Raw genomic sequence first — 13,481 nt, 5'->3', positions numbered from 1 at the left:
CCTTTTTTCCTAACCTCCTGTGGGGAACTTTGTCAAAAGCTTTACTAAAGTCTAAATAGACAACATCCACAGCTTTCCCTTCATCAACCTTTTTTGTAACCCCCTCGAAAAGCTTGATCAGGTTTGTAAAGCATGATCTACCCCTGACAAAACTATGCTGATTACTCCCTAGCAATCCCTGTACCTCCAAATAATTGTAAATACCATCCCTCAGAACACTTTCCATCAACTTGCCCACCACAGACGTCAGACTCACGGGCCTATAATTCCCAGGTTTACATTTAGACCCTTTCATAAACAGTGGTACCACATGCGCCATCCTCCAATCATTTGGCACTACCCCCGTGGCCAGTGACATCCTAAATATCTCTGTTAATGGCCCACTATCTGTCCACTAGCCTCCCTGAGTGTCCTTGGGAATATTTTGTCCGGTCCTGGAGATAAATCCACTTTATCTTTTTCAACACAAGCATCACTACCTCCTCGGTCTTCCTTATATGCTGCATTACCTCCCCACTATTTTTCTTTACCTCAACTGGTTCAATATTTTTTTCCCTAGTGAATACCGAGGCAAAGAAATCATTCAATATTTTCCCCATTTCCTCTGACTTCTCACTCAGCCTACCCTCACTATCTACAAGGGGTCCAAATTTATCCCTCACTAATCTTTTCCTTTTAATGTACAAATAGAAAGCCTTTGGATATATTTTTACTCTGTCTGCCAAAGCCTCTTCCTGCCTTTTTTTGGCCTTTCTAATTTCTTTCTTAAGATTCCTTCTACACTCCTTGTAGTCCTCCTTCAAATTGTCAGCTCCCTGTTCTTTATACCTCTTGTAAACCTCCCTTTTTCTCCTAACCAAATTTCCAATATTCCTCGCAAACCAAGCCTCCCTGCGACTTCCAGCCTTTCCTTTGATCCTCACTGTGACATAACTACTCTGTACCCTCAAAATTTCTTTTTTGAATATCCTCCATTTCACATTTACACCCTCACCTGAAAATATCCTGCCCCACTCAATACTCCCCAAATCCCTTCTTATTCCTTCGAAATTTGCTCTTCTCCAATCCAGAACCTCTTCTTTAGGCCCCTCCTTGCTCCTCCCTAAAACTACCTTAAAACTAACAGAATTATGATCGCTCAACCCAATTGGATCTCCAACATTAATGTCTGATACCTGACCTAGCTCGTTACCTAACAGGAGATCCAGTATTACACTGTCCCGAGTCGGTTCTTCTACTAATTTATTCAGAAAACAATCTTGAACACATTTAACGAACTCTAGCCCATCCAGCCCTCTAACTGTATGGGTATCCCAATCAATGTGAGGGAAGTTAAAATCTCCCATGATCACTACCTTATGATTCCCGTCATGTTAGTAAACTACACTGTGTATCAAATTAACGGTCTGGTAGTTAGCAACCCCCTTTGAAAGAGCGATCATAGTATGATTGAATTTCTCATGCAGATCGAGGGTGGAATAGACAGATCTAAAAGTAGTGTATTATACTTGAACAAGGAAGACTATAACAGGATGAGGGCGAAATTGGTCAACATGGACTGGGAGCTCAGGGTAGGTGGCCGAAAATTTGAGGAACAGTGGAACACTTCTGAAGAAATATTTCACAGTGCTCAACAAAAAAATATATATTCTGGTTAAAAATAAAGGCAGTAAGATAGGTAAAATCCAGCCTTGGTTAACTAAGGAAATAGAGGTAGTATAAAATTAGAAGTTCATGAATGAAGTAGCCAAGAATAGTGGGGAATTGAAGGATTGGGAAAACTTTAAAGGGCAACAAAGGACTGCTAAATGAGAAATAAGGAAAGTGAAGAAGGATGATGAAGGGAAATTAGCACAAAGTATAAAAACAGATAGCAAAAACAATTATAAAATTATAAAACAGAAAAGAGTGGCTCAAGTCAACATAGCTCCCATGGAAGATGAGAATGAGAAATTGATATTGAGTAATGAGGAAATTGCTGAGGCATCCAACATGCTAAAGAGTGGTGATCGGGATGTGAAGGGAGGTGTGGGCCTCGATAAAATAATTCTTACAAAAGAGATAGTGATGAGGAAACTAATAGGATTGAGGGTGATAAAATCCCCTGGTCCTGATGGGATGCATCCCAGTGTACTGAAGGAAATGGCAGTAGTTATGGATTCTCTGGAATCTGGGCAGGTCCTGGAAATTTGGAAAACAGCAAACATCACGCCACTTTTTAAAATGGGATGTTGGCAGAAGACGGGTAACGATCGGCCAGTGGCTTAATGTCTGTAGTTGGGAAAAGCATTGAAGCTGCAATTAAGGTGGAAATAGTGAGGGATTAAGAATCAAGCTGTTCCACCAGACAGACACAGCACAGATTCAGAAAAGGAAGGTCTTATTTGACAAACTTGCTGGAGTTCTTCGAGGATATAATGGGTTTGGTAGATAAAGGGAAACAGGTTGATTTTGTATATTTGGATTTCCAGAAGGCGTTTGATAAGGTGCAGGACAAGAGACTTATCAATAAGATACAGATGAATTGAGTCAGTGGAAGTATATTGCCGTGGATTGAGAATTGATTAACTGTCAAAATACAGTTCTTCTGATTAACAGTGGGGTTGTGCAGGGGTCAGTGCTCGGCCTGCCGCTGTTCACCATTTACATTAATGATTTGGGAGAGGGGATAGAATGTAGTGTAGCCAATTTTGCGGATGATAATAAATTGGAAAAGCAAATTGTACAGATGATGTGGAGTGGCTGCAGTAGGATACAGTTAAGTTAGATGAGTGGGTGAAGGTCTGGTAGATGGAGTGTAACGTTAGTAACTGCAAAGATTCCACATTGTTAGAAAAAAATAGAAGAGCAGATTATTATTTAAATGGTAAAAGACTGCAGCAGGTGATGTAGTGCAATTGGACTTGGGAGTGCTATGCATGAATCACAAAAAGTTGGGTTGAAGATACCACAGATTATTAAGAAGGAAAATGGAATGTTCGCCTACATCACTAGAGGAATTCAAGAATAGGGAGGTCATGTTGCAAATGTACAAGGTATTGGTGAGGCTGCACCTGGAGTACTGTGTGCAGTTCTGGTCTCCATACTTGAGGAAGGATATACTGGCCTTGCAGGCAGATCAGAGGAGGTTCACCAGGTTTATCCCAGAGATGAGGGGGTTGACCTATGAGGAGAGACTAGATCACCTTGGATTATACTCAGTCGAATTTGGAATAATGAGAGGAGATCTTAAAGAAACATATAAAATTATAAAGTTGATAGATAAGATAGAGGCAAGAAAATAGTTTTAAATGGTAGGTGAAACCAAAAATAGAGAACACAGCCTCAAGATCAAGGGAATAGATTCTGGATGGAGATGAGGAAAAACTTTTTTTCCCAGAGAGTTGTGAATCTGTGAAATTCTCTGCCAAAGGAAGCAGTTGAGAGCACTTTATTAAACTTATTTAAGATTCAGTTAGATAGAATTTAACAAAAGAAAATAATTTGGGGATATAGGAAAAAGGCAGGTAGGTGGAGTTGAGTCAATGATCAGATCATCCATGATCTTACTGAATGGCTGTTCAGGCTCAACCGGCCAGATGGCCTACTCCTGCTCGTATTTCTTATGTTCTTATGTATACATGTGTACACCGTGATCGGTAGACATACTGTTTCCTGTGTGGAATATTTGGCGTATGGGTGGCAGAGTTAGCATGGTGATTAGCGCAACACCTTAACAGCACCAACAATCAAGACCTGGGTTAGAATCCCGCGCTGTCTGTCAGACGTTTGTACGTTCTCCCCGTGTCTGTCTGGGATTTTCCTGGGGGAACCAGTTTCATCCAACTGTACAAAACATACCAGGGGTTGTAAGTCAATTGGGTGTAATTGGATGGTTTGGTCTCATGGTCTTAAGTGGATTGTTACTCTGAAAAGTTTTTAAAAATTATATATTAAAAAAAAATCTGATTGTATTTAGACAGTCACATGATAATAACATTGAACTTGATAAGGAAAGTCTGGGACACTTCTCCTGGAGAATAAGGAGAGATTGTGAGGGGGTTCTCAATGTAGATTTATAAAATCATGGGGGCATAGTTCCACAAAGAGTGGAGATAAGGGAGGTGGTGGTGTATTCTGCATTTGATGAGTGCGACCTTGCAGTGGATATTCCTGAGCAGTTTGATCCCCAAGTAGGTGGAAATGAGAGATTAGATTAAGCGAAGATGTTGTTGGGATTGCACAATGAAAAACCTACCTGCCACATGTCCACGAAGGTTAGAGGAACTGATACAAAGGGTGATCATAGATAGATATAAGGGCTCCAGAGTGGGGGATTTGAGCTTTACAAATATCGTTCATTATCCTGCATCGGATTAGATCAGTTGGAATTTGTAATAAAACAGTATCCTTAATATAGTAAAGTTAAAAATACTTTACCAACGTTTTGGACTTGAGCCTTTAATCAAGGACGGAAAAATGTCGGCAGGCTTCCGAACAAAATAGTAGGCGAGGAGGTGTGGTTTCAAAGATAGGATTTAAGGTGGAGAAGGGAGTGAAGGTCAGCAGCTATCAAGGGGAAATGTTTCTTCGGGTGCAAAAGACAGGGTAGATATTGGACAAAAAATACTAATTATTTTGCCCCTTACTTCATTGTGGCATATACCTGCAGTGTGTCTGACATCCGAGAGTGTCAATAGGCTGAGTGTGTGTGTACTTGATCTTACCATTGGGAATGTCCTGGTAAATTTGGAAGGTCAGAAGATGGATCGAGTATCTGGACGAGATGAAATACAATCCACGTGTTGAAAGAGGTAACTGAAGAAACTGAAGGCATTGTTACTGATCTTCGTGAATCACTATATTTTCAGTGATAGGTAAGATTTTTGAATCTTTTAATAAGGATAAGGTTTCAATGGCCATAGAAGCCCATGGTGAAAGGCAGCATTGATTCCTGAAAGAGAAATATTTTGACGCAAACTTGTTGGAATTCCTCGAGGGAAGAACAAGAATGACAATAAAGGAGAGTCAGTGGATATCGTTTACATGGATTTTCAAAAGGCCATTGAAAGGTGGCATACATGAGGCTGCTAAGCACGATGAGGATCATGGTTCTCCCACAAAAATACTGGCATGGATCTAAGATTAGCTGATTGACAGGATGCAGAGAGTGGTTATAAAAGGAACATTTATTGGTTGGCTGCTGTTTGCCGGTGGTGTTCCACTGGTCTAGGTGCTGGGGCCATTTCATTTTACGTTATATGTTAATGGTTGTGATGGTATGTTGCCACGTTTTCAGACAATACAAAGCTCAGAGGAGGAGCAGGTAGAGTTCAGGTAGCACTTGTCTGTAGAAAGGTTTAGATGGTTAGAAGATTTGGTAAAGAAATGGCAGATGGAATACAGTGAATAGAAGTTATGATCATGTACATTCGTGGAAGGAATAAATGTGTAGTCCTTCTTCTAAACAGAAAATGACATCAAAATCAGAGGCCCAGAGGGACTTGGGGTCCTCGTGCAAATCTGCCTAAAGGTCCACTTTCATGTAGAGTCAGCTGTAAGGAAGGCAAATGGAATTATCTCATTTTTTTTAGAAGGATAAGATATAAATGCAGGGATGTCGTGTCGAGGCTTTATAATTCATTAGTCAGCAATGTTGGAATACTGTGAGAAGTTTGTGATCCATATCTAAGGATGGTTGTGTTGGCTTTGGAGAGGGTTCAGTTGTTGACATGGTGATCCCCGGAGTGAAAGGGTTCGAAGGGTCTGCGGTTGTGCCCGCTGGAGGTTAGAAGAATGAGGAGTCATCTCATTTATACCAAATTGATGCTGAAAGGTGAGGACAGAGTGGACGTGGAGAGAATATTTCCCATGGTGGGTGAGTATGGAACCAGAGGTAACTGCCACGTAATACAATAAAAAACCCTTTTAGAACAGAGATTAGAGTAATTTCTTTACCAGGAGGGTGCAGATATTATGGAATTTGTTGTACCAGATAGCTATGGAGGCCAGGTCATCGGGGATATTTAAGCCAGACGTTCTTGACCATGCAGGTTATCAAGATTTACGGGGAGAAGGCAGAAGGATGAGGGTAAAATGGGTAGTAAATCAGCCATGACTCGATGGGAAGAATGGCCCAATTCCGCATCTCTGCCTTATGATCTTTTGGCGTTAAACCCCATAAATCTGCGCTGAACAAGACATATGCTGTGGGTTTTCAAACTAAAACTGACCATCAGGTCAGTGACAACAAGGCTTCCCGTCTAGACAGATTGAGTATCAAAGACGAACTTTAGGAGAACTGCAATGTGACACTAACAAAGGTCTCATCTCTGCCAGAAGAACGGGCATAGTCGCTGCTGTGGATCCCATCTTGGGTGAAGCTATGCAATTTAGCAGGACCAGACAACATACCTAGTCGTGTGCTCAAGGACTGTGAAGGCTGCAGCCCAGCTGACGGAGGTCCTAATGGACATCTTCAACTCTCACTGCAGCAGTCCATTGTCTCCACAACATTCAAGGCATCATATAAAAATTACAACATAGCAACAGGCCACCTTGACCCTTTTAGTCCATGCAGAACACTTTTTCCTACCTAACCCCACTGACCAACATACAACCCACACTCACCAGTGCTGGTGGGTAAACTGTAATCGCTGGAACTCAACACCTATATCTGTGTCTGCATTCTGAACTTCCTGATACAGTCAGTCCCAGCACGCTGAGTAATGGAAAACCTCAGGGATCTGTGCTCACGCTACTCACGTTCACACTGCTGCCTCATGGCTGCACTGCCAAACTCAGTTTTAACACCATCACACAATCATCACTCTTGCAGATTACAGACCAGTATTGGCCTCACTGACAACAATGATGTGCATGCTGACACAAAGGAAGTTGAAGGGCTTGTAAAATGGAGTGAAAACACAAGATAAAACAAGTGATTGTGAACTTCAGGAGGACGAATATCAACTATTCTCTGATACAAACCAATGGCTCTGGCTTGGAGAGAGTGACGAGAACATAGTTCCTTGGTATGCCTACCCTATTCTTCATAAGAGGTTTAGGCTGGCAAGGCTACTGGTATCCATCTTGATTTCTTTCTGGAGAAATTTGACAGTGTGCTGCCTGGCTCCATTATTGCGTGGTATGGAGGCAGGAGAGAATCCTCGACATCGAAGAGACTGGATGCAGACTGTTAAATCACTACCTTCAGCGCCACGGACCGGTCCACCGCAGTAGCGGGCATCACTTATTGACCATTCATTTCAATTTCCAGCCCCGATTCCCTGCTGACATATCTGTTTATTGTCGCATGGCTTTCCAGACTGAGACCACCTACAAATTGAAGGAACAACTCCTCATATTGCATAACAGTGACCTCCATTCAGATGACATTCACATTGACTCTCCGATTTCTGGGTTTCCGTTTCCACCCCTACCCCCATCTATCCCTATGTTCGTCTTCTCTAGAGCTGTATCACTCTCATTTCACATCTTTCTGGCTTGGGAGGAAATGTTACAGTAGCTTGACCACACATATTGTGAAACGCTGAATTTTTACAGGACTTTTGCAAAGTGCTTTTTTGCAAAAAAGCAACGAAGTATCAAGATACAGATTGCCTGGGAGATCATGTGATTTTTTTGCAGGCAGGGAGAACAGTTTTGCTCTCAGAGAAGGAAACTGTGAAACTGTGAGCGTGGAGACAGAAATCAGTTCCAGAAGGACAAAGCTGGCAAACATTTTGAAGACTGTCTGGTCAAAGGAGAAGGCTAGCTGTCTGAAAAGTGATCTGAAATAAGGAGTATGATCTGGAGAACCCTGAAGTCGGCATGTTTTTTCAGCAAGACTGATTGAGAAGGTATGAGATGTGGATGTCCTGGAAGGGGTATCTCTCTCTGAAAACCAGCAAGAACTTTCCTAAATGGTAATCATTTGCCTGTTAAGCACCAAAGCCTGGTGGACTTTCTTAATGCACAGTACAAGAATTTCCTGCAAAGAGTGAGATTGGAATGTGATTCAAAGAACTCTTCTAATCTTAGATATAAATTGCACACACCTGCGCTTAGTATGAGAGGGGGTGTTAAGTAGGTTAGGTAAGTAGGTTAAGTAATAAGTTAAACTTTAATTCTGTTTTCTTGTTCAAATATAATTTAAAAACTACTTTTGTATATGTAACTCTGTGTTATGATGCATAACAATTTCTGCTAGTTTTTGGGGTCTTCTGAACACTGAAAGAGTCTCCTATCCCCCAATTCTCCATTCACAAATCATACACCCCTTCCCATTGATTCTCTTATTTCTTCCCTCGTGTTCTCCTAATCTTTATCTAATTAACTCAGTTTGTCTGTTGGTAAGTGCTCCACTCCATGCCGTTTTATATTTCTCGACAGCCTTTTAAATCAGACGCCTGCAGATTTTTACTTACACCTTCAAGACTAGGGCATGAAACATCTGTTGGCAAAGTAGTTAGCGCAAAGCATTTACATCGCCAGCATTCGGGACCAGAGTGTCAATCCTGCGCTGTCTGCAAAGAGTTTGTACATTCTCCCTGTGTCTGCGTGGGTTTCCTCCAGCATTCAAAAACATACCGGTCGTGTAGGTCAATTGGGTGGAATTGGGCGGCAGGGACTCGTTGACTGAAATGGCCCGTTAAAGTGCTGTATGACTAAAGAAATCCTTTACCTCCAATGGGCGCTGCGATACCTCCACACATTACTGCAATAGCAGCGATTGCAAACGTCCGTGTTGTATTACAGGGTATCATTAAAGTGATATTTAACAGAAGCATTGCTTAAATAGGTCTCAAAAAATGTTAGAAGACACTTTCAATCCACCACTCAGTATCATTCACCCATTACCATTAAAACAGACGTACTGGATCATGAAATTTGGAATGTAAGGCTGGGAAATGACTTCCTGTAGGCTCTAAGAATAATGGACAATAACCTAGTAGCAGAGTAAATCACTTGTTCTTACCATGACAATTTACTTGCACAAATTCGGTTACACAGCCAAATGTCCTTCCTAGCTACCGCCACGCATTCCACATGATCTCCAACTCTGGTTCCAGGCCAGACAGTTTAACCCCAGAAAGGACCGACCCTGCATTGACTGTTGTTCTTTTCGCTTCTCCAGCCGAATCCACTGGACCACCAAACAGACCTTCCAAATGAAGCCTAAATTAAATCGTAGATTTTCGGAATTCAGCTTCTGCACCCGGTGATCACGTTGTGGCCTTCTCTACACCGAAGAGACTGGACATATGCTCGGAGTTAGTTCCGTTGAGAATGTGAACTCTGTCTGCATGAATGCTGATGATATCCCAGGGGTCAACCTTTCAATTCCGCGGCCCAATCCCACGCCGGCATTTATGCTCATGTCCCCAAGCACAGACAAACCAAGGCCACCTGGAAACTCAAAGAGCAACCCCTAAAATTCTGCATGGGCATTAGCCCTTGTCATGATAATGAATATGTATGAGATGTACCGGAAGTCACGTGGTATGAGAGAGAGATAAGAACACAAGCAGGAGAACAAAGGAAACGGGAAAATAAAGCCACTGAGAAGTTTACCTCATAAAACTTGTGTTTAATGTTTTATTAACTTCACATTTTGGGCCACAAATGTGACATTGGCGACGAGGATGAAAGAAGCTTGAAGAAAATTAAAGACTATACAAGATTACAGAGGATTACAGACAACTTCAAGGTGATAAGAATTTTCTCTTTGTCTCAGTACTTTTGGGGCTGGAATATTTCCTCATGGCTGGTGCAGACAGTGACTTTCTAACACATAGTGGAATTGCTCATTTTCACCCAACGGGTGATGCAAGCACTGTAAGTGTGAAGTGGAAGGCATGGCTGGAAGAATTTGAATCCAACGCCGACAGTCGTGGCCTATTTCTAGATACCGGTACAGTTGAACAAAAAGCGCAGAGAAGGTCGTTACTTCTTTTCACTGCTGGACCTGCAGTTCGGGAAACATTTAAGACACTTTTGAATACTGGAAGAAAGGATGAATACCGGAAAGCAGTAGATGCATTAAATGCGCACTATGTAGTGACACCGAATGCCATTTGTTTCGGAGAACGAGACAAGAAGATGGCCAGACAATTGCTCAGTACGTGATGAGACTACACCAGCTAGCTGTTGGATGCAATTACATGCCAGCTGATTTGGACAACCAATTATTGGATCAAGTCGTGCAGCACTGCAGATCAGATAAACTCAGAAGACGTCTACTGGAAAGAGGGAGTGAGTTGGAACTCACCGATGCTTTAACCATTGCTGCTGCATTAGAGGCTGTTGAAGGGCAATTTCATACCATGACCCTGAAAGGCAACTCAAGCCAGCAAATTAAGAGGCTCTCACATCGCCATAACCAGCCAAGATATACGTCGACACAGGACGTGGAGTGTTATCGATGTGGAAACCGAGGTCACTTTGGAAAAGACCCATATTGCCCGGCCAAAGGCAAAGTTTGCAGAAAGTGTGGAGGTAAGGACCACTTTGCAAAGAAGTGCAAAAGCAAGTCCAATGCAGACCAGAAGAGGAAGAGTACAACTTTCAAAGGCAAAGTCTGGGGGAAAGGAAAGTATCCTGGAAAGAAAGATACCATTCGCCAGATAGACGGTGATGATGATGATACCCAGGAGGAACAGAGTTGTTACCAATTTACATTGAATGAGGTACATCATGAGAATGTCCCAGTGATCATTGGTGGAGTGACAGTGCAGGTTATTGTAGACTCAGGCAGTGACAGTAATGTGATTGATCGACATTTATGGGAGAAGTAGAAAAGGAAAAAGATCATCTGTACCTCAAGGAAGTGTTCCAAGAAACTGTATCCATACACAGCAACAAAGACATTGCAGACCATTGGATGTTTTACTGCAACTGTTGAAGCTGGAGATAAGTACACCGAAGCAGAGTTTATGGTCATAGAAGAGAGGGGAGAACCATTGCTGAGTAGAAGCACAGCGCAAGACCTGGCAATACTTCATATTGGAGCTTGTGTCAATTCCATTCAGTCATACGAGGATATGAAGCAAGAATTCCCCGCAGTCTTCCAAGGAGTAGGAAAGCTGAAAGGTCGACAATTGAAGCTAGCGGTAGATGAAACGGTCAAACCCAAGGCACAACCAATGCGCCGAACTCCGTTTGGACTTCGTGGGAAAGTTGAAGCCAAAATTAAAGAATTGATCGAACAAGACATTATTGAACTGGTGGAACATTCGACACAATGCGCCAGTCCCGTAGTGATTGTGCCCAAACCAAAGGGTGACATAAGACTATGTGTTGACATGAGAATGGCCAATGAAGCTATAATTAGAGAACGACACCCTATACCAACAGTGGAGGAAATACTTTAAGAACTAACTACCAACAAGTTATTCTCAAAAATTGATCTGAAATGGGGCTATCATCAATTAGAGCTGGATCCAGGTTCCCGAGATGTAACAACATTTGTAACTCACTGTGGATTGTATCGTTACAAGAGACTATCATTTGGAATTAATGCAGCTTCAGAGATCTACCAGTATGAAATCCGTTGAGTGATTCAAGGCATTCCTGGAGTTGCCAACATTTCTGACGACATCATAGTCCATGCACCAACGAAGGAAGAGCATGACAAACGGTTGAGGCGTGTACTATCTAGACTACAGGAGGCAGGCCTTACCATGAATGGAAACAAGTGCCAGTTCGGCGTGTCAGAAATGGACTTCATGGGACACAGACTTACACAGGAAGGAATAAACCCTGCAGAGGCCAGGGTGAAAGCTATTGCAGAGGCACGTGCACCTCAGAACGCAACAGAGGTGAGGAGTTTCCTGGGATTGGTCAATTTTTGTGCAAAGTTCATTCCTAATTTCGCTACAGTGGCAGAACCACTAAGGAAACTAACCAGGAAAGGTGTACCATTTCATTTTGGATCTGAGCAGAAGAAAGCGTTCACAGCACTGAAGCAAAGCCTGACAGATGCAAAAACTCTTGGATATTATGATCCGGCGGCATCAACCAAAGTCATAGCGGATGCCAGTCAGGTTGGTTTAGGAGCCGTGTTGGTCCAGATGCATGATGGAGGACCAAGAATCATTGCCTATGCCAAAAGATCGTTATCAGATGTGGAAAGAAGATACTCTCAGACAGAGAAAGAGGTTCCATGCATATTTATACGGCATTGAATTTGAACTCATCACAGATCATAAGCCATTAGAGGTGATCTATGCACCTAGATCCAAACCATGCGCCAGAATAGAGACATGGGTACTCAGACTACAACCCTACAAATATAAAGTAATCCACATTGCAGGGAAAACAAACATTGCTGATCCGCTGTCCAGATTGGTGAAAGATGGAGGTCCACATTCCAAGTCAGAATTGGGAACAGAAACAGAGAGCTTTGTACGCTTCATAGCTATTCAGTCAACACCGAAAGCTGTGACTACGAAGGAGGTTGAGAGAGAATCCGAACGTGATCCAGAACTCATGGAAGTAAGAGAATGAATACAGAATGGACAATGGGACAAGTGTACTCACAAGGCTTACATTCCCATTAGAGATGAACTTTGTTGCATCGGACAGTGTGTGTTAAGAGGTTGCAGATTGGTGATACCACAAAGATTGAGACCGAAGATCGTATCCTTAGCACATGAAGGACACCTAGGCATTGTTGGTACCAAGCAAAACCTCAGGACCAAGGTTTGGTGGCCAGGTTGTGATAAAGACGCAGAGAAATTTGTTAAAACTTGTCATGGATGTCAAATCACAAGTAGGAGTAATCCGCCAGAACCGATCCAGAGTTCACAACTCCCGACAGGATCATGGATCGACGTAGCTGTTGATTTTCTTGGACCTTTACCGATGGGTGAATCAATTATGGTAGTGATATATTACTACAGCAGATACTATGAGTACGTGGTGTTGAAGTCCACAACCACTGAAAAAACAATACAAGCATTAGCAGAGATATTCGCAAGATATGGATTACCTGTTACATTATACTCTGACAATGGTCCACAATTCATTTCAGAGACATTTGCGGAATACATGAGGACCACAGGTATCCACCATCATAAAGTAACTCCGAAATGGCCGCAAGCCAATGGAGAAGTAGAGAGACAAAATCAGTCCATTGAAAAACGATTGAGGATTGCACACGCTGAAGGACAAAATTGGCGAGAAGCATTGCTATCTTATGTGGCTGTCTATTGAGCAACGCCTCATGCAACCACTGGAAAAAGTCCTGCAGAAGCATTTTTTGGGAGAAAAATCCGCACAAAAATGCCAGAAATAAAGGAAATCCGAGACGACCAGGAGATGAGGGACCACGATGCTGAAAAGAAAGGTGCAGCAATGCTGTACACAGATTCGAAACGTGGAGCCAAGTACTCAGACATCATGCCAGGATATAATGTTCTAGTGAGGCATGAAACTGGTGGTAAGCTAGACACACCTTATTACCATCAACCCTATACTGTCGTATCCAGAAGTGGCAG

General features: G+C 42.4%; 1 protein-coding gene across 1 annotated transcript in view; it reads left to right on the top strand.

Annotated features, from left to right (window-relative positions):
- The window catches only part of LOC138737333 (uncharacterized), a 74,547-nt gene that overhangs the window by 24,019 nt on the left and 37,047 nt on the right, over positions 1–13,481 (top strand). The window contains exons 4-5 of the mRNA XM_069888087.1: positions 1,467–1,571; positions 1,903–2,245. Coding sequence (XP_069744188.1) covers positions 1,467–1,571; positions 1,903–2,245 — 448 coding nt within the window. The remainder of the gene's footprint in view (positions 1–1,466; positions 1,572–1,902; positions 2,246–13,481) is intronic.

The sequence above is a fragment of the Narcine bancroftii genome, chromosome 6, assembly GCF_036971445.1.
Source record: "Narcine bancroftii isolate sNarBan1 chromosome 6, sNarBan1.hap1, whole genome shotgun sequence".
NCBI classification, from domain to species: Eukaryota; Metazoa; Chordata; class Chondrichthyes; order Torpediniformes; family Narcinidae; genus Narcine; species Narcine bancroftii.
This window is presented reverse-complemented; position numbering and strand designations above follow the sequence as displayed.